This window comes from Oncorhynchus masou, chromosome 17 (assembly GCF_036934945.1).
Source record: "Oncorhynchus masou masou isolate Uvic2021 chromosome 17, UVic_Omas_1.1, whole genome shotgun sequence".
NCBI lineage: Eukaryota > Metazoa > Chordata > Actinopteri > Salmoniformes > Salmonidae > Oncorhynchus > Oncorhynchus masou.
This window is the reverse complement of record NC_088228.1, coordinates 20,499,143-20,521,172: the sequence shown is the minus strand read 5'-3', so window position 1 is coordinate 20,521,172 and position 22,030 is coordinate 20,499,143. Positions and strand designations below refer to the sequence as shown.

The 22,030-nt window shown below is 42.8% G+C and overlaps 1 protein-coding gene across 1 annotated transcript in view; it reads left to right on the top strand.

Annotated features, from left to right (window-relative positions):
• Positions 1 to 20,484, top strand: part of LOC135558676 (laminin subunit gamma-1-like) — a 77,871-nt gene extending 57,387 nt beyond the window's left edge. Inside the window, exons 5-28 of the mRNA XM_064992698.1 lie at positions 67 to 255; positions 2,139 to 2,256; positions 2,901 to 2,999; positions 5,352 to 5,488; positions 5,657 to 5,776; positions 5,980 to 6,169; positions 6,373 to 6,485; positions 7,194 to 7,415; positions 7,933 to 8,121; positions 8,670 to 8,915; positions 9,173 to 9,326; positions 9,562 to 9,704; positions 9,980 to 10,158; positions 10,381 to 10,537; positions 12,273 to 12,478; positions 12,845 to 12,924; positions 13,171 to 13,308; positions 13,474 to 13,618; positions 13,964 to 14,113; positions 14,668 to 14,782; positions 15,017 to 15,216; positions 15,555 to 15,713; positions 16,203 to 16,302; positions 16,537 to 20,484. Coding sequence (XP_064848770.1) covers positions 67 to 255; positions 2,139 to 2,256; positions 2,901 to 2,999; positions 5,352 to 5,488; positions 5,657 to 5,776; positions 5,980 to 6,169; positions 6,373 to 6,485; positions 7,194 to 7,415; positions 7,933 to 8,121; positions 8,670 to 8,915; positions 9,173 to 9,326; positions 9,562 to 9,704; positions 9,980 to 10,158; positions 10,381 to 10,537; positions 12,273 to 12,478; positions 12,845 to 12,924; positions 13,171 to 13,308; positions 13,474 to 13,618; positions 13,964 to 14,113; positions 14,668 to 14,782; positions 15,017 to 15,216; positions 15,555 to 15,713; positions 16,203 to 16,302; positions 16,537 to 16,793 — 3,806 coding nt within the window. The 3' untranslated portion in view covers positions 16,794 to 20,484. The remainder of the gene's footprint in view (positions 1 to 66; positions 256 to 2,138; positions 2,257 to 2,900; positions 3,000 to 5,351; positions 5,489 to 5,656; positions 5,777 to 5,979; positions 6,170 to 6,372; positions 6,486 to 7,193; positions 7,416 to 7,932; positions 8,122 to 8,669; positions 8,916 to 9,172; positions 9,327 to 9,561; positions 9,705 to 9,979; positions 10,159 to 10,380; positions 10,538 to 12,272; positions 12,479 to 12,844; positions 12,925 to 13,170; positions 13,309 to 13,473; positions 13,619 to 13,963; positions 14,114 to 14,667; positions 14,783 to 15,016; positions 15,217 to 15,554; positions 15,714 to 16,202; positions 16,303 to 16,536) is intronic.
• The last annotated feature ends 1,546 nt before the right edge of the window (positions 20,485 to 22,030 follow it).

The following is a 22,030-nucleotide window of genomic DNA, read 5'->3' as shown; positions in this document are numbered from 1 at the left end:
AATATACACATATATATTGATCTCACGCACATAAAAACGAATGGCTACTTTTTCTGGTGGTCCCAGCGTGCAACTGTAATGGCAAGAGTGCAGAGTGCAACTTCGACCCTGAGCTCTACCGTGCCACCGGCCACGGAGGACACTGCCGCAATTGTGCCGACTACACAGACGGGCCCAACTGTGAGCGCTGCCTGGACAACTACTACAGAGACACATCTGGCACCCGCTGCCTGCCCTGCAGCTGCAACCCAGTAGGTAAGTGTCTGGAGTCTATACCAATAAATCCTTATGTGCATCCAAAATGGCATTATATTCCCTACATAGTGCACTACTTTTGACCAGAGGGCTATAGACCCTGGTCAAAAGTTGTGCACTACATAGGGAATAGGGTGCCATTTGGGATGCAGATGTACTCTTTCTATTGGGGTTAAAGGATAAGTCCAGTATGAAGCCAGGCTTTGTTGTGAAGGGACTGCCCTTGGTGCTGTTTTATGGGATTCAGCGACGAAGTCTTAATTAGGGAAGGGACCTCAAAATACGATACTATCATGATACTTGGGTGCCGATACAATATGTGTTGCGATTTGAAACGGACATTTTATTGTAATTTGATGTTCCAAACATATTGCTCCATTTACTGTATGTCTGCTGCAGAGAGACAAAAGAGAGGGTGAGTATTTTTGATCAGTAATGGAAATAAAAGACCTGGAGAACATGTTGACTCACTATTTAAAAAGAAGCTATATGATGAAAAATAACAGCGTTTTCATACATCCTCTGCTCTGTAACCTCATATGCTACCCTTATTGTGCAATGTGTAACCTAATGAAAACCACTGCAAAACGCATGTGACATCGATACTGCTTTAGCTGCCAATACGGGTTATTAGAACAAGACTGTCCGCATGTGGTGTGAATTACCTGTGCTCTTAACATGATTGTCTGCATGTGGTGTGAATTACCTGTGCTCTTAACATGATTGTCTGCATGTGGTGTGAATTACCTGTGCTCTTAACATGATTGTCTGCATGTGGTGTGAATTACCTGTGCTCTTAACATGATTGTCTGCATGTGTGTTAGAGGTCAACCAAGTAATCGGCATGGCCGATTATCTTGTAAAAACAATCAGTCTTCACATAATCACTAACTACACATGGTTTATGATATTACTAGGTTAACTAGCTTGTCCCGCGTTGCTTATAATCAATGTGTTGCCTGTTAATTTATCATTGAATCACAGCCTACTTCAACTTTGCCAAACTGGTGATTTAACAAAAGCGCATTTGCAAAAAGGCACATTCATTTCACAAATGTACCTAACCATAGACACCCTAGCCTTTCTTAAAATCAGTACACAGAAGTATATTATTTTAAACCTGCATATTTAGTTAAAATAAATGCATGTTAGCAGGAAATATTAACTAGGGAAATTGTGTCACTTCTCTTGTGTTCAGTGCAAGCAGAGTCAGGGTATATGCAACAGTTTGGGCCGCCTGGCTCATTGCAAACTGTGTTTTCTCCCTAAGACAGACCGTAATTAATTTGACAGAGTTTTACATAACATTGAAGGTTGTGCAATGTAACAGCAATATTTAGACTTGGGGTTGCCACTCGTTCGACAAAATACGGAAGGGTTCTGTAATTTCATTGAATGAATAAACCATTTTGTTTTCGAAATGATAGTTTCAGAATTTGACCATAATAATGACCTAAGGCTCGTATTTCTGTGTTTATTATACACTGCTCAAAAAAATAAAGGGAACACTAAAATAACACATCCTAGATCTGAATGAATGAAATATTTTTATTAAATACTTTTTTCTTTACATAGTTGAAAGTACTGACAACAAAATCACACATTATCAATGGAAATCAAATGTATCGACCCATGGAGGTCTGGATTTGGAGTCAAAATTAAAGTGGAAAAGCACACTTCAGGCTGATCCAACTTTGATGTAATGTCCTTAAAACAAGTCAAAATGAGGCTCAGTAGTGTGTGTGGCCTCCACGTGCTGGCCTCCACGTGCTTCCAATAATCGGTATCGGCGTTGAAAAATCCTCATCGGTCGATCTGTGTGTAGCAGTGTGCTGAAATGATGAACTGAGGTTGATCTGTGCTTCTATTTCCTCTACTGCCAGGCTCTCTGGCTACTCAGTGTGACAACACAGGACGCTGCAGCTGTAAACCCGGTGTGATGGGGGACAAGTGTGACCGCTGCCAACCTGGCTTTCACACGTTGACCGAAGCAGGCTGCAGGTAAAAACCAGCACTAACAAGCCAATCACTGTTACCAGCCACTCAGCATGTCATATTTATATTTTTACTGCTCCAGATCAAACAATCTTAACGTTTTATTATGGGTCCTTCGAATGTATTTATCGTTTGCGCATCATGTGTTTATTTGGGAGTGAGATGGAGCCGGTCAATTTTAGGGTGTATCCCAAATGTAAAAAAATTATGTAACATTTATTGAACTTGGCAAGTCATTTAAGAACAAATTCTTATTTACAATGACTGTCTACCCCAACCAAACCTGGATGACGCTGGGCCAATTGTGTGCTGCCCTGTCACAGCCGGATGTGAAACAACCTGGATTCGAACCCGGGACTGTAGTGACGCCTCTTGCACTGAGATGCAGTGCCTTCGACCGCTGCGCCACTAGGGACCCTACTCCCAATATAGCACACTACTTTTGACCATGGCACTGTTCATACGTAGTGCACTATAGAGGGAATAGGAATCCATTTTGGATGCAGTTTAGAATTCTGCGCCAGGCCAGCAATTGTCCTTTTACTTTATTTAAGGGAATAAACATGCTCGCAGCAGGTCTGCTTTAGATGGTGGCTGTCTGACCCATGCTGTTCTTCCCCTCTCCCCTCCATCGTCCCTCTGCTATCCAGACCTTGCTCCTGTAACCCTTCCGGAAGCACACAGGAGTGTGATGTCCAGACAGGCCGTTGCCAGTGCAAGGACAACGTGGAGGGCTTCAGCTGTGACAGGTCAGCGTCAGACCTACTCGCTCCCTCCGCCACAGGGATTCATTACACAGACACACACACACACAACACAGACAGCACACACACACAAACACAACACAGACAGCACACACACACACAAACATGATTTCCTTATACCAAAAAGATACTCTAACAAGGTGTGTTTTCAGTTAGGGATGTCTTTTTGTCTGGGAATATTTATGGGTTTAGAGTGACACAGGGTTACGAAAGACTGTCACTTAGGCAGTGAGATACGAGTTGGCTCCATTCGGCTCGTGCAACACAGTTTACAGGAATTGTTCATTGGGGAGGTAAACTGTTTTAAAGGTGCTTTGCTTTGCAGTATTTCAGCTCCTCTTCTGTTATCACATCCTTATGTTGAACTACAAATGTTTAAAAGCAGGAGAGTACCCCTCTCTCAGTGAAAGAATGCTCTGTATGAGTGCAAAAATGGATTTAGACCGGCCACATGGTTCCCCTAGCAGCGAAGGAGAAAATAGCCCATAGATAGCTCACCCCTCCCCACTGAGACAGACTGGCAGCCAGGCCTTCTATGGCTTCTCCCAAGCCCAGTCACCCAGCCAGTCACCGCTGGCTTGTTTGCTGCCTGGAACACTCTTCTCTCTGCCTTTGTGCAATTGCCACCCCCAAAAACAGCACCTTTCCCCTCCACAGCCCCAGCTCCACAGACGCTGGTGGGTGAAACATTCCTCCCAGCCACCCAGCTGGGCCACAGATGGAATGAATGACACCCCAGTGTATATTTGTCCCAAATAGCACCCTATTCCCTATAATGTGGCCTGGTCAAAAGTAGTGCACCATATAAGGAATAGGATGCCATTTGGCACACTACAGTTTGTCAGATGCTGCATGGTCACTCACAACAAGAGACTGAAATTACAGACCGGTGTTTGCCTGTCTGCCTTTTAGACGACAGCAGTTTCACAGTCTAATAAATTGTCATTCTCCCTGGCTGTCATTCGATTAAACTGTCAACGTATTTTAATCTCTGTTGAAATGTATACCCATATCATATGAGGACTCGAAAGGCAATGTAGGACTCATTATAGAATATAAGCTACGTCTCAAACTGAATGTCAATAGTTTCACATTCAGTGCCTTCAAAGTATTCATACCCCTTAGCTACATAAGTATTCACACCCCTGAGTCAACACATGTTATAATCACCTTTGGTAGCAATTACACCTGTGAGTCTTTCTGGGTAAGTCTCGGTGAGCATTTCACACCAGGATTGTAAAATATTTGCAAATGTTTTTTATTTTTTTTATTCTTCAAGCTCTGTCAAGTTGGGTGTTGATTGTTGCTAGACAGACATTTTCAAGTCTTGCCATAGATTCAAGTACATTTAAGTCAAAACTGTAACTCGGCCACTCGGGAACATTGTGTTTTGGTAAACAACTCCAGTGTGGATTTGGCCTCGTGTTTTAGGTTATTGTCCTGCTGAAAAGTGAATTTATCTATATTTTATTGTACATGCTTCCTTTTCACTCTGTCAATTAGGTTAGTATTGTTGTGTAACTACAATATTGTTGCGCCATCCTCATTTTTTTCCTATCACAGCCATTAAACTCTTAACTGTTTTAGAGTTACCGTTGGCCTCATGGTGAAATCCCTGAGTTCTTTCCTTTCTCTCCAGCGACTGAGTTCGGAAGGACTATCTTTGTAGTGACTGGGTGTATTAATACACCATCCAAAGTGTAATTAATAACTGCACCATGCTCAAAGAGATATTCAATGTCTGCTTTTTAAATTTTTAGCCGTCTACCAATAGGTGCTCTTTGTGAGGTATTGCAAAACCTCCCTGGTCTTTGGGGTTGAATCTGTGTTGAAATGCACGGCTCGACTGAGGGACCTTACAATTATCTGTATGTGGGGTACAGAGATGAGGTAGTCATTCAGAAATCATGTTAACAATTATTGCACACAGTGAGTCCATGCAACTTATTATGTGACTTGTTAAGCACATTATTACTCCTGAACTTCAAGGGATGAATACTTATTGACGCAAGACATTTCAGCTTTTCATTTGTAAAAATAAAAAATCCACTTTGACATAATGGTGTATTGTGTGTAGGCCAGTGACACAGAATCTCAATTTAATACATTTTAAATTCAGGCAGTAACACAACAAAATGTAGAAAAGGTCAAGGGGTGTGAATACTTTCTGAAGGCACTGTATCCAATCCTAAAGCCTAATTTTACCTCAGTTTTGTACTGGCAACTTTTTATGAAATCGATTGACTATATGTTGACTATCTATTTGCAGATTTAGACGTACCCATTGCGCATATCATTTTTTTATGGACGCAATTAAAAGGCTGTGATTTATTTTAGGTGTAAGCTGGGCTACTTCAACATGGACCCGCAGAACCCTCAGGGTTGCACTCCGTGCTTCTGCTTCCAGCATTCCTCTGTCTGTGAGAGCGCTGAAGGCTACAGCATTGACACAGTCTCCTCCACCTTCAACCGAGGTGAGCCCATACACAACTTTTCATAATGGGCCGTTCTGGCTCGGACAAAGCCTATAATTTATTAAGCTGGAGGAAGTTTATAGAAATAATCCAGAAGAATGCAAATATCACTTAAGTTTTAGAACAGTTATTTGAATTGAATGTAACACATTTGAAACCTGTTCCTAGATGATGAGCAGTGGACAGGCCAGCAGCGTGACAGCTCCAGTGTTTCAGTCCAGTGGTCCACTGGTGGGGAGATCTCCCTCATCTCCGATGACTACTTCCCAATGTACTTTGTGGCTCCAGGTACTCTGTGACTGACACTAACTCAAAAACTTTTATTGTGAAAAATGCATTTAAATGTTTTGTTTTTTTGAGGACTACATTTAAGTGAGCCTATGGGGCAACCATGTGACTTCCCCAAAGACCTGAGATGATGTCTTATCTAAAATGTGGCGACATTGTTGAAGTGATCCTAACAAGTATTTTTTGTTATGTCATTACTGTAGAGCGATTCCTGGGCAATCAGCTGCTGAGCTACGGCCAGAACCTCACCCTGAATTTCCGGGTAGACAGGAGAGACACACGTCTCTCAGCCGAGGATGTGGTTCTGGAGGGGGCTGGTCTCAGAGTGGCTGTACCTCTCATTGCTCAGGGAAATGCCTATCCAGGAGAGAACATGCAGACGTTTGTGTTCAGGTGTGTAGAAATCATACAGACGTAACCCAGAGATGTGTATAGAATACCAGCATAACAAAAGTTCATCATTTGAAGTTGGCTTTTTACTGCATATTCTGTTGTAATAACATAATTTAGAAATTGTCACATAGAAAGCAAACGCATAAAGTTGTCGTACGTTATCTGATGTTGTGAATGCCCCACTGTTTTTTTTTTTCTGTCAGGCTCCACGACAGCACAGACTATCCCTGGAGGCCCACCCTCACTCACTCAGAGTTCCAGAAGCTTCTGCACAATCTGACGTCCATCAAGATCCGTGGCACCTACAGCGAGAGAAGTGTGCACTCACTCTTCCACTCACCCCATTTCACTATGTAAACCATGCGTATATCCTGGTTCAGGGCCTGTATTCATAAAGGATCTTAGAGCAGGACTACTGATCTATGATCATGTTTCCCCTGTCCATATAATCTTATGTATTATGATCTAAAACACACACAAAAACGGATCCTAGGTCAGCACTGCTACTTAGAGACGCTTTATGAATATGGGCGTAGGACTACAGTAGTATCTGTCGGATTGGACCATGACAAGCGGCAAGTTAGTTCGTTCTAGCGAACTGATAAGCTTGAATTTCATATCCTTTTATCAGTTCTGAGGACATCATGGAGAGGATGTTGGAACTCCAGTCTAGTCATTATATTAGTGCGCAGGTTATGGCTGAATACTTCTCATTTCCCCTAATGACACAACGTGGTGGTGATTTACCCTGTTATTGAAGTCATCAGATCCTCTCAGAACAAATATCCACATAAATCTAAGAACAAAGCCATATATTAATATTCAGTTACCCCATTACTTTAGACATGACCAGTGAGGCCTAATCAATTCATTCAAAATGAAAAGCTGGGAGACAAGAATGTTGGTGGTCTGTATCTTTGATTCCATGTTCACGACGGTAGGCACTTTGGTCACCGTTTCAGACTAGTGGTCTTTCTTAAGACAAGATACGGATATGATCTAATCAGCGCTCATCGCTCCCCAGGTGCTGGTTACCTTGACGATGTGAAGCTGATCACGGCAAAGAGAGGTCCCGGGAGCCCGGCTCGCTGGGTAGAGAAGTGTACCTGCCCTCAAGGCTACGTGGGACAACACTGTGAGAGGTGCGCCCTGAGATACAGGAGGAGCAGACCAGACCTGGGGCCCTTCAGTTCCTGTGACTCCTGCAACTGTAACGGACACAGTGACATGTGCAACCCCGACACAGGTCAGTGAGATGGCAATGACAGGGGTGAGTCCCAAATGGTCCCTATGAAGTGCACTACTTCAGAGCCAGGCCCATAAGGAAATGATGAAGCCCAGAGGACTAGAGGATAGAGAGAAGTCCTCAATCACCACATGACTGGTTGGGTAAATGTCCCAGACAGGAGTCATGCAGTAGACTAGTAGGGCACCTGTGACTGTATTTGTATCTGCTTGGCGAATTGTCTGTGTTTGGAATAGCGGGGGGTTCAACATTAAATGTCCCCTTTATAGTACAGTGGAACAGAACAGAGAGTAACAGATTACACTGTCATCCAGTAATAACCCACTGCTATAAAGAGATTTATCTGTGTGCCCAATGGTTTCAAACATGACTGATAGGCAGGCTACTCTCTCCTCATCTACTCTAAAGAGGTGTCTGGATGGAAAAATAGTGGGGCCCTTTAAACTCTCATCTTAGACTCCCCTCTGGTGGCGGCTAGAGGCATGACGTGTGTGTTTTTGACACTGTCTGTTTGAAGGGATGTGTGAATGCCTACACAACACAGCTGGGCTCAGTTGTGAGAGATGTAAAGACGGTTACTATGGAGACTCCACTGTGGGGAGTTCCAGCGACTGCAAGCCCTGCCCCTGCCCCGGAGGATCCACTTGTGCTGTTGTGCCCAAGACAAAGGAGGTTGTCTGCACCAACTGTCCTACTGGAACCACAGGTAATAATAAATTATTTGCTGTACACTTTTTTTATTAAATATATAAATAATCTGGTATTGAGACAGACAATAGACTTTAGACAACCGACCGACTGTCGATACATAGAACCACAAGTAATTAGTAATTAGAACTGGTTGGAGTACTCTGTAGATTGTTTTGAAAGTCTTTAAAAATATTTTGAGGTGGCAGGGTAGCCTAGTGGTTAGTGTTGGACTAGTAACCGGAAGGTTGCAAGTTCAAATCCCCGAGCTGACAAGGTACGAATCTGTCGTTCTGCCCCTGAACAGGCAGTTAACCCGCTGTCATTGAAAATATTAATTTGTTCTTAACTGACATGCCTAGTTAAATAAAGGTAAAATAAATAAATAAACTTTAATTATTTACTATTAATTCACAAAATATTAAAATACACAGTTAAAAACAGAAATAATATTTCCAAATTGTGTATTGTATGTACGTATTTCTTAATTTAGTTTAGAAGTTGTTGGCATGGAAGCTTTTATTCGATATTCACATAATCCAAACTATGAATTGCGTCTTTCTGCAGGCAAGCGCTGCGGGCTGTGTGATGACGGTTTCTTCGGAGACCCCCTAGGGGAGAAAGGGCAGGTGAGGGTCTGTCGGGCCTGTAAGTGTAGCGACAACATCGACCCCAACGCCGTGGGCAACTGTGACAGAGAGACCGGGGAGTGCCTCAAGTGTATCTACAACACAGACGGCTTCTTCTGTGACCGTTGCAAAGAGGGCTTCTATGGAAACCCGCTGGCCACCAACCCCAACGACAAGTGCAAAGGTAAGACGAGAACATGACCAGCATGACTTTTGGGTCAGTGTGTGTGTATACTCGAGTTCCACATATTGTACAGATATGACTGATGTTGGCTGATGTGTTTATTGGTAGTAATGGGGGTCTGTTCCCCCTCCTGTCCCCAAATAGACAGTGTTCTGTTCCATTGTACCGTGTGTACAGTTCAGATAAGATGTACTATACAGAGGTGACTGATGCTTGCTGTGTTAGCCATGGATTTGTCTTGTCTCCCCTTTCCCCAGCCTGCTCCTGCTCTCCATATGGCACAGTGGACAGACAGACCAGCTGTCTACAGGTCACCGGCCAGTGTCAGTGTTTCCCCCACGTCACCAACAGGGACTGCAGCGCCTGTCAGCCTGGCTTCTTCAACCTGCGGAGTGGAACAGGCTGTGAACAGTCAGTAACACTACCCACTTTGCCAACACCTCAATATGGATATTTAGTGGAAGTGTTTCTTAGTAGGAATAGAGGTCTATGAAGCTTTTCCCCTGTCTGATTTTGATCACTGTACCTCAACTGTTGATATTTTCTTATTGGAAATAGAGGGCTGTAATACGTTATCTGTCGGATTTGGATCGCTGGTATGTTTCTAAGTTGTAATGTGTCTTGACCTTCTTTGATATCATGACAGATGCAACTGCAATTCTATTGGGTCCACCAACGGTCAGTGTGACATCGGTTCCGGTCAGTGTGAATGCCAGCCCGGCGTCACCGGTCAGCGCTGTGAACGCTGTGAGGTCAACTTCTTTGGCTTCGGATTGTCAGGCTGCAAACGTACGCTTTCTCTTTCTTAAATCTCACTCTAATCTCTCTTTAACATGATAACTCTGAGAATGCGCCTAAATGAGCCATACAGTTGTGTGTGACTATATTACTTGAGTAGGTTGTGACATGGTCTAATGGGAAGAGAATATCATCATAACCTGAAGACTGTCGAACTGTATTTATTGTTATGTATTTTCAACCTCCACTCTGAAATCACAGATGTTTCAAGAGCCTCTTTAATTTTGGCCAGTTTCTCATCTCGCTTTATTTTTCTTCTGTTCTAGCGTGCGACTGTGACCCAGAGGGCTCATCGACAGCCCAGTGTAAAGAAGATGGCCGCTGTGCGTGCCTTCCAGGCTTTGTGGGAGCCAGGTGTGACATGTGTGAGGAGAACTACTTCTACAACCGCTCTACTCCCGGCTGCCAGCAGTGTCCGTCCTGTTACTCCCTCGTCAGAGACAAGGTAAAGAATCTTGGTGTTTTCGTCAGTGGATTATTTTGTCAAAGTTGAGTTCTATCAATCACGCTTCTCCGTCCTTTCCGGTCTCTCCACTGTCTCTGTCCAATAAACTTCAAATATCCTTAAAATATCCTTAAAATATATATTTAATAAAGTTGAATGTGCTTATGTCTGTACAGCTGCATAGGAACCCACTCTAAGCCTTGTGGTTTTACTCTTACGTAGGTGAACCAGCAGAGACAGAAGCTGCATGACCTGCAGACTTTGATTGACAACCTGGGCTCCATGTCAGAGACTGTGAGTGACAAGGCGTTTGAGGACCGACTGAAGGAGGCAGAGAAATCCATCATGGACCTACTGGACGAAGCTCAGACCAGCAAAGGTGCAGCAGGCCTTGACCCTTTCGGGGATTTATGATGTTGACATGGAAAGTCTCGCTTGCTTCAAGAGATGCTGTTCTATTCAATAGCCATTAGATTAAATTGATCATATGAATTTTTTAGGACATAATGGGTCAATCAAACAAACTTTATTGTCCTGAGAGGGGAATTTGACGATGTCACTAGGTTGAAACAATGCTGTTCTTGTCAACTAGAATTAGATCAAATGAATCATGAATTTGAGTTAGTCTTTCAATAAAAACAAAAAACATAGACAGAGATTAAACCCCGGTGTCCGGGGCCACACATGTACATATATAATATGAAATGTCCCTTTTTCAGGACCCTGTCAAAGATAATTCGTAAAAAGGGTTTAAACACTGTTTTCTATGCTTGTTCAATGAAATGAACCATAAACAATTAATGAACATGCACCTGTGGAATGGTCATTAAGACACTAACAGCTTACAGACGGTAATTAAAGTCACAGTTATGAAAACCTAGGACACAAAAGATGCCTTTCTACTGACTCCGGAAAAACACCAAAATAAAGATGCCCAGGGTCCCTGCTCATCTGCGTGAATGTGCCTTAGGCATGATGCAAGGAGGCATGAGGACTGCGGATGTGGCCAGGGCAATAAATTGCCATATGTCCATACTGTGAGACGCCTAAAACAGCGCTGCAGGGAGACAGGATGGACAGCTGATCGTCCTCGCAGTATCAGACCACGTGTAACAACACCTGCACAGAATTGGTACGTCCGAACATCACACCTGCGGGACAGGTACAGATGGCAACAACAACTGCCTGAGTTACACCAGGAACGCACAATCCCTGCATCAGTGCTCAGACTGTCCACAATAGGCTGAGAGAAGCTGGACTGAGGGCTTGTAGGCCTGATGTCTGGTGAGGACCTGCCTTACATCACCGGCAACAACGTCGCCTATGGACACAAACCCACCGTCGCTGGACCAAAAAGTGCTCTTCACTGACTAGTTGCGGTTTTGTCTCCCAGGGGTGATGTTCGGATTCGCGTTTATCGTCGAAGTAATGAGCGTTGCAGCGAGGCCTGTACTCTGGAGCGGGATCGATTTGGAGGGGGCTGTGTATCACAGCATCATCGGACTGAGCTTGTTTTCATTGCAGGCAATCTCAACGCTCTGCGTTACAGGGAAGACATCCTTCTCCCTCATGCGGTACCCTTCCTGTAGGCTCATCCTGACATGACCCTCCAGCATGACAATGCCACCAGCCATACTGCTCATTTTGTGCGTGATTTCCTGCAAGACAGGATGTCAGTGTTCTGCCATAGCCAGCGAAGAGCCAGGATCTCAATCCCATTGAGCACGTCTGGGATCGGAGGGTGAGGGCTAGGGCCATTCCCCCCAGAAATGTCTGGGAACTTGCAGGTGCCTTGGCAAGAACTGGCAAATCTGTTGCAGTCCATGAGGAGGAGATGCACTGCAGTGCTTAATGCAGCTGGTTGCCACACCAGATACTGACTGTTACTTTGTTCAGGGACACATTATTCCATTTCTGTTAGCCACATGTCTGTGGAACTTGTTCAGTTCACGTCTCAGTTGTTGAATCTTATGTTCATACAAATGTTTACACATGTTAAGTTTGCTGAAAGTAAATGCAGTTGACAGTGAGAGGACGTTTATTTTTTGGCTGAGTTTACATTGGAGTATTTCCACTCAGAATGGGAGTTGTGAATGCCGCTTTTGTTTTTTCAGATGTGGACAAAGGCCTGCTGGAGCGCCTGGGGAAACTGAACAGCACACTGACCACTCAGTGGAATCGTTTGCAGAACATCAGGAACACCGTGGACAACACTGGAACCCAAGCCGACAAGGCCCGCAACCGGGTCCGAGACGCCGAGAACCTGATCGGCCTCGCCCGCGAGGAACTGGATAAGGCCAAGGATGCCATCAGCAAACTGGTGGGTCATCCAATAATTAATTTTTTTAAATGTGACGTTGGTAACTAAGGATGCGTCCCAAATGTTACCCTATTCCCAATATAGTACACCACGTTTGCTCATAGGGCCCTGGTCAAAAGGAGTGAATTATTTCGGGGAAAGGATGCCATTTGGGACGCAGCCTAAGACACTTGGAGGACTGATCGCATGATCTCACAGCATTATCTAATTTGGATGTAGTATATTTTTATTCTTACTGTTCTTGATGCATAAAACCTTAGTTCATGTTTGTTCCCAACCATAGCACAATGATGAATGCCTTTGTCCTGCATGAGAGAAACAACAGGAAGTTCATTGATTCCCTACTTTATTATTTTTCTCCTCCAGGACATCAAAGCACCCTCCATCAGTGGAGATCCTAACAACATGACCCTTCTGGCAGAGGAGGCTCGCAATCTGGCCGACAAGTAAGGACTGCAATGATGAAATAATTATGTTCTCTGAAATGTATTGCTCCATACAATCCACTCTGGTTTCCTGGATATGCAATTCTTCTGAGTGGGAGGGGGGAAAGTGCACATGCCAAATAATAAACACCCTATCACCACTTTTGATCTTATTATTTGATTATATTCTTGCGCTGCAAGAAACCAAAAGACAGCTTTCTGCTTCGTCTATGAAATACAAATCCAATCCCTCTGTTTTCTCTGCAGACATAAAATGGACGCGGATCAAATTGAGAAGATCGCGAAAGATGCCAATGACACGTCCACCAAGGCTCTCAACCTGCTGACAAAGACTCTAGATGGCGAGGGCAAGACCAACCAAGACATTGATGAGCTCAACAGGAAGTATGTCACTGTCTGCAACAGCACTTTTCTGTGATTCCTCTCTCTCCTAAAAACTACAATTAAATCATACTAACGTTAATCCTGTCCGGAGAATGTCTTATAAGCTCATACAGGTCAAATCCCCTCAACAGTTTTATAATTGAACTATCATGTTCATCCACTCAGGTACAATGAGGCAAAGGACCTGGCCAAGAACCTGGAGAAACAGGCCAACAAGGTGCATGCTGAGGCAGAGGAGGCAAGCGACAAAGCCCTGAAGATCTACGCTAACCTGACAAGCCTGCCACCTTTCAACACCAAATCACTGGAGGTCAGTTACATGAAGTGACCGTAACCCTCTTTTAGGTGGAGACGGTGTCTCCATCCCAAACGGCACCCTATTCTCTATATAGTGCACTACTGGTCAAAACTAGTGCACTAGAAATGGAATAAGGAGCCGTTTGGGATGCGGCCACTCATCAGGAATCATTTCAATTATTTGATGTATTTAACAAACCTTTGAAATATGTTCCCAGTCTGAGTGAGTGACCGGTTACTCTTCAGAGTCATTGAAAGGGTTTGTGTATCACAAGACATGCATGTAAAGGGCCAACGGACATTACGTGAGGTAGTTTTAAAGGCTGGAAGGATAACTTATCTTGACATCCGATTATAGGACGAAGCGAGCAAGATCAAGAAGGAAGCGTCTGACCTGGACAAGCTGATTGACAAGACCGAGAAAGAGTACAACGACTTGAGGGACGATCTGCGAGGGAAGGAGACTGAGGTCCGCAAGCTGCTGGAGAAGGGCAAGACGGAGCAGCAGGTAGGACAAGAGAACTTTACTTGGGCCTGCAAAAATTCCGATATCTTTCCCAAAATGTCCAGGTTTTCTAGAAATCCCGGTTGGAGAACTCCCAGATTTCCTGCTAATTCCCTCCTGATTCCAGGAATCTTCCAACCAGGAGTTCTGGAAAACCTGGGAATTTTGGGAAAGTCACCAGAATTTCACAACTACTTTTATTTAGTCTTTCTGGTGTCTATAAGCTTTGCTCTAAATAGATCTATGTCTCATGTAGAGCTTGTGATGGTTTCACCCCCTTTGAAATTGCTAGTGTGTGTGTCCATTTTAAGATTTAACTTTAACATGCCTCATTAAACAAGGCATGCAATTGAAAATGACCAGTGATAATGAGCAAGCCGGGAAGTCAGAATTATTCTTATTAATTGAGCTGTTTTGTCTGTTTTTGTTGTCCATGGGTTGTGTCCCAAGTGGCACCATATTTCCTATAAACTGCACTACATTTCCCAGAGCCCTATGGGGAATAGGGTGCCACTTGTTATACAATGGATCTAATGACTGTCTATCTGTCCCTGCAGACTGCCGATCAGTTGCTGGCTCGTGTCGATGCTGCCAAGGCGCTGGCTGAAGAGGCCGCCAAGAAGGGGAGGACCACCTACCAGGAGGCCCAAGACATTCTGGGAAATCTGAGAGGTACTTTTAGTAGCCGGGCTGGTGGAGAGGCCAGGGAAATGCCCCTTTCTGCCTGATGGTAGAGGATTTATTCAGAATGGTTGGAGTGAAAACCACATCGAGACCACAATGCATTTAGCCTCAGATGGATGTTAAAGAGAGAATACCATTGTTGTATAAAATATGGTTATAGTATTGAGATATAGTGTGTTTACTCAACCTTTCTTCTCATTGTCTTTGATGCTTCCAACACAGACTTTGACAAGCGGGTGAATGACAACAAGACGGCAGCTGAGGACGCCATGAAGAGAATCCCAGAGATCAACGCTACCATCATCGCGGCCAATGAGAAGACCAAGCAGGCTGAGGGGGCGCTAGGCAACGCAGCTGCAGATGCCAAGGAGGCCAAGAGCAAGGCAGAGGAGGCAGAAAAGATAGCCAGCGCTGTGCAAAAGGTACATAATATTTCTGGTATATTATAGCTAGGTAATTCATGACCATTTATTCTACTGGCTTGAAACGACGTGGCCAAAATCAGTGGTGGCCTCTTGATATAAACGGTGTTTCTCAGTAGATTAAATGTTTTGAATATCTATTATTTTTGTGGTCATCAAATGTGATGTTTCACATAGAATAATAAACCCACTTTCAAACTGACAACATGCACTAAGACCCCTCTGTCCCCCCCTCATCTGATGTATCAAATAATGAACTATTCAACCTATAAGAAATTGTATACCTGCTTTCAAATTGTCAACATGCATTAATCCCCCTCTGTCTGTTCACCCCACAGGGTTCTGCCAAGACCAAGGCGGATGCAGAGAAGGCCTTTGAGGACACTATGATGCTGGATGGGGAGGTGAACGGCATGATGGACCAGCTGAGTGCAGCTGAGGCAGAGCTGGCCAAGAAGAAAGCTGAGGCCGACCAGGACATGATGATGGCTAGCATGGTGCGTGTCTGTCTGGTCGGCATCCCAAATGGCCCCCTATTCCCTGTGTAGTGCACTACATTTGACCACGGCCAATAGGGCTCTCGTCAAAGGTAGTGTATCATATAGGGAAATAGGGTGCCATTTGGGATGTAATGTTCTCTGTCTGCGGCTCTGTTGTTTAAATCCAATGACGTCATTAGATTCTCATAACCTTAGGAACCCAATACTTAGGAATTCCTAGAAGATCTCTTTGGGTTGGAAACCAGAGAGCTCTGAGAATGTTTGAATAGAAGCCGTCTACACAGAGCTTGAGTTGCTCAATGTTTGTAGTTCTTGTCAAAGTTGTTTAGCAAAAAAATAAACAATGAGGCTAAACATTAAGAAAAGGAAGTGGATGAACACTGCTGAGGGTTAAGGAAGTCTCACAAGTGTTTTACAACTGTTTTTGTTCGTTGTGGTCTGAAATACTGACTCTGACATGTCAACTATGTTGTTTTGGCATTTCAGGCATCGGACAATGCGAAGGAAGCGGAGGACAACGCCCGCAAAGCCAAGAGTGCTGTCAGGACCGTTCTCAACACCATCAACGACCTGCTCAAGTCACTGGGTGAGTGAATGGTATTTGATTAAGCAAACTGGTTATTTTTGTGGAGGTAAGAATACAAGCAGGGATATAATTAAGTATTGTCATTTTATGTAATCATTGTTTCTGGCTTGTGCATTGTGTGTAACCAAACAATATTCCATCAGTCAGGCAGGGTTTTACTTGCACAAGTCAAAATGACTACTGACTGTCTTATATCATTGAACTAAAGCTTATACCTCCTCTGTCCCGGTTCAGGCAACATTGACAAGGTGGACCTGAGCAAGTTGGGCTTGATTGAGGGGTCACTGAAGCAGGCCAAGGACAAAATGGCGAACAGCGACCTGGACCGCAAGCTGGCGGAGCTGAATGATGTGGCCAAGAGCCAGGAGGAGATGATCACCGACTACGACAGGCAGATCAGGGAGATCCGGTCTGACATCGCCAACCTCAACGACATCAAGAACACTTTACCTGACGGCTGCTTCAACACCCCATCCCTCGAGCGACCTTAACCCCCTCTCTCTCCACCACCTGTACCGCTCCTTCCTCATATCCCGTCTGTACCGCTCCTTCCTCATATCCCGTCTGTACCGCTCCTTCCTCATATCCCGTCTGTACCGCTCCTTCCTCATATCCCGTCTGTACCGCTCCTTCCTCATATCCCGTCTGTACCGCTCCTTCCTCATATCCCGTCTGTACCGCTCCTTCCTCATATCCCGTCTGTACCGCTCCTTCCTCATATCCCGTCTGTACCGCTCCTTCCTCATATCCCGTCTGTACCGCTCCTTCCTCATATCCCGTCTGTACCGCTCCTTCCTCATATCCCGTCTGTACCGCTCCTTCCTCATATCCCGTCTGTACCGCTCCTTCCTCATATCCCGTCTGTACCGCTCCTTCCTCATATCCCGTCTGTACCGCTCCTTCCTCATATCCCGTCTGTACCGCTCCTTCCCACGTCTAACACTCGGGCAGAATGCCACCTTTTTACCAAAACGTTTTTTTCTTTCTTTTTTTTTCTTTGCTTTGTCTTTTTGTCTTTTTTTTTTACAAGAGAAGCTAAGTTTCATGGTTTTAAAGAAAGAGAAGAAGCAGCTTTGACATGCAGAAACGTGAAATGAACTAAGGTCAGTCGACAAACATGCATCCATTCTCCTTCGGTGCAGCAGGTTAGGAGAGGTGTGGCATACCTCGCTCCCGAGTAATGAAAACCCACATGACTGCACCACCTCCAGACTTCCTACACTTCTACGTGGAGGACCGTTACACCGTCTTGTTTTATCACAACCTAAACCACCCCGACAGAAAACAAGGAGAAATGTCCTCAGCCTTTTCAGATGGGTGCACGTCATATGATATAGCATTTGTTTTATTTGATATGATATCTAACAAGTTATCCTTACCCATCATTCTAGACCGAAGGGCATGCTGGGAATGGTTTGTCTGTGAGATATTTTTTAGCTATAGGTATTGTTCAACTTCCAGTACATATGTGCCATCCTTGGTGTTATCAACCATTTGTTTAAGAAACAAGCAGTGAAGGAATTCTCACAAGTTTATACATTTTGTTTGCCTTCATTCGCTTCCAAAGCTACATATATTGCATGGAGAAAGTATTCCTGTTATTATTACACATTTTTTTCAGTATTCAACTCTACTGCACATTCTGCTCCATACCCACATTAAATAATACTACAGTTTACTATAGAATACTACAGTACTTCGTATAGAATTCTGTAGTAAAGTGTAGTGTAGTAAACTGTAGTATACTATACTACACATTGCACTACAGCATTTCCCAAACTCTGTCCTCTGTCATTTCCCAAACACCGCTGATTCAAATAATCAACTCATCAGCGTGGATTAATTGAATCGGCTGTGTAGTGCTAGGGCAAAAATACAAAAATGCACCCCTTGGAGTCTTCAGGACAGAGTTTAGGAAACACTGCTGTAGTATATAATGATCATTGGTAGTACTTATTATAGAATCGTGTAGTATACTATAGTAAATACTACAGTATACTATGGACCACAAGAATACTACAGTAATATCTGCAAAAACACTGCAGTAATTACTGTAGTGTGTATATATATTACAGGATTTAATTTGTCTACCCTGCCCATTCCCATATCCCAATTTGTGGCACCAATAAGTTACAAGCCTACGTTTGGTATCGTATAGATTATATATTATGTTCCCTACAGGTTATAAAAAGGAGCAGAAGCTCTGAACTGTCTGTTCAGACCTCAGTCCTATCTACCTACAGGTATGGTAAATTTTATTTTGTGTATTTTTCCAAGTAGGTTTCCTTAAGGATAACATGTCAAAGATTATAAAACAAAAACATTATAGTAAATACTAGTTATTTCTGGAAAAAAAAACGTACAGTAAATACTACAGTCCAAAAAAACACTACAGTAATTACTATAATATATACTATTTTTTTCTTACTACAGTGTTTACTATGAACAGTAAATACTACAGTATACTACAATCATGTCTGCAAAACTACAGTAAATACTACAGTATTCACTATTTTCACACTACATTCACTTTTTTCACTACAGTATTTTTTTTCACTCCACTGAATACTACAGTAAAGTCTCCAAAAACACTACAGGGAATACTATAGTATTTAACAATAGTATACCTTAGTATTTTTTTCATGTGGGCATGCACAACTGAAAAGCTGTTAAATGAAACCAGCAAGTGGGTCTTTAAAATGACTCTGAAATTTTTGACATTTGAGACAGTCCCGTACCGCCCAGTGAAACAATATGGTTAAATATAATTGTATGTAAAAATATATATATATATAATTAACACTACAAATCTTGTTTTTGTCTGATGTTTTTTCCTCCCTAAGCTGCTGCTTAAAACAGGTGTATTGCAAATCACACATTAATATTTTTTAAGACAAAATTCTACACTATGCAACTATGTACATTTTGCGTAGCAAGACTTTATCTGATACACTGGTGCTAATAATTATTTCAAATGTTATATTTTTGTGTGAATGTTTTTTATTATGATATAGAGTGAGGAAATATTATTTGTGTAAATATATGCTTAAATGATTCAGGGCAAGCTGATTGTTAAACCCAAGACCCAGCGGCCACCTCTTATAGGTTCTATCGCAAAAAAATCAACAAACCTCCACATAATATATAAATATATATGATAAGTTCTGTGGTATAATATGCTTGCTTGTGTACATGGCTCGGTGTTGTTGCCTCATAGCTCTGCCATTATTAATTTGTGTTTCATTATCAGTGGGTGGTCACCAATTAATTGATGAATGCTTTTAAAACGAGATCAAAACAATGCTTTTAAAACACCTTTATCCTTGACTGATAACTTCAGGACTGTGTGAGGGATGGCCCTAAAGAAGCCATCGGTCTACATTAAGCCTATCGTTTAATTTTACTGAATTTAAATCGACTCCCAAGAAAATAGTAGTTCACCATTTAGTGTTGTCTTCATATGTGGTCAATATTCACATCACTTAGTTCCTAACGAGGGCGTCACGTTTATCGCACACATTACGTTTCAGACACACACTTTTTTCACACATAATGGTCTCCTCACACGTTCGCTACTCGGTGTCCTCGCATTTCAGTAGAACAGCAGGGATTTTGTTGATGGGTCCAGAACATCAGCCAGCCAGCCAGCCGCGATACAGTAAATTAATAGGTTATAACCTGGAGACCACTCATCCTTCCCATTCAACATCTCTCATCCTCAATACACCAATACTTACTCCTTTCCTTAGCCTGCCTTCTATCATGTTATTTGTTGGATAGTTGTTAGCTAACCTTTCACCCACAATGTTATAGATGTGGTAGCGGCTAAAACGATGTACACTGCATTGAACCATCTTCTGCCGTCTCTTAACCCTCCAGGCTACCACACTGCTGTGGAAGAATGTGCAGCACATACTGTTTGATGTATAAAACAGTATTTCTAATTTATAATGTCTCAAGTATTTGTATTTTGTTGCAGTAGATGATGATATGTATGTGTTGCACAATCTTGTTGTGGTCATTTGGCTATGGAGGGCATGTTCTGTTGTACAATATAATACAAAGGCACCAATTCACTGCAACGTTTTTTTTTTGTGAGGACCTGAGAGAACCCTGTTTGTGACCCAATTGCCTGTAAATCCAATCGTAACATTTTAAATAATAAAAAAAATATGACAGGAATTGCTTCCGTTGACGTGTGATTATGTTAAATGTCATGCTGCCTCAGGGTTCTTTCTGTACGTTGCATTTGCTGAAATATATACCATTTCTTATTAATCTCTTATTTTATATCTGTTTAATCTTGAGGTTATTTAGTCTTTAGGACGTTCAGGAAAATATATTTCAGTATGTGGTTGTTTTTTTGCCTCGTGTAGGGATTGTGAAACACTGTTTGATAAATCATTATTTGATGATGATCAAGATGCAACCCTTATCTTCCACTGCTGCATTCATGATCCCCAAAAAATCCTCTTCATTCTCCAAGCGAGTTTAGCAAACAAGTTTTGACTGCACGTTGAATTGACACGATCAGAAATGTCTATTGAACTGCTAAAAAAATGTATTGAAATTGGGGTCTTTTTGTGTCATGTTTTCCTTTTAGAATTATTTCTGTACATGCAGGAGGGGCCCTAACAAATCACCGCTCCTGTGTGTTTGTGTGTGTATGTGCCGAGGGTGTGGTGTTGACAGGGTCCTGTGCTAGCGGGAAGGGTGCGGCTTTTAGGGCGCGTGTGTGTGACTAGTGCACACCTCAGTCGGTCTGATCACCGTGTCAGAGCATGACACTGTAAGGGTGTGGCAGCCATTTTCAAACAGTACAAAACTCATAGCCCTTAGGCACCTTTTTTCCCTTATCAGGAATGTACTCATCGCTGAAGGATGTCTTTCTGTTTGTCTGGCTTCACGTCTGATTCCAAGGGTGTGGCTATAGAATGTTAAAAGGTACATTCCATGAATCTGTACATTTTTTAAATCATGGAAACTTTTACAAATGAGTCATAGGAAAAATATCAGATTTATTGAACAGGTGACTAGAAAAGTTAGAAAAACTAGAAAAACTGAAAAAATATGATCATGTGTATGAGGTGTGAAATTCAGATTTTCAAGCTTTGTCTGTTCTTTCACCTGGAACTGACTTGTGTCCCTTTTTATGGTGTTATTATGCTTCACATGGTGTTCCCCACCCAAAGTCGAACAATACCGTCCATATGTTCAAACACGAAGTGGGTGAATCATTCTTATTCTGGGTTGGTAAATAACTGCCAACCCTTGAGGGGATGGAAACAAGCATTATTACTATGGTGAATGTTCTATACAAAGTGCTGTTGCTCAGGAACAAATTTACGTTTCCAAATAAACAGACTTAAGTGATGTTGGCAGATGATAGATATTGGATTGAACAATTTCCAGGCTGCGTGTTAAATAGGTCTTCTGACCTCAATGGGACTTCCTGGAATAAATTAAAGGTTTATATAAATAAGGGGGGGGGGGGGCTGCTGCACATGGTTTAGCTTGATTTAAGCAATCAAGTTGATCCTGATATTGAAAACCATTGCACACATTGAAGAAACTTACAGCTTCCACTGTTTGCTTGTGATAAGTGCCTCATCTTTGATTTTCACAGTGTTCTAGGCTATTCCATTGTAATCATCAGCAAAACAATAACAAACCTTTTAAAGGAAATGGCAACAACTATGTCAGGTCTTTTGGTTTGAGGTTTTGGTTT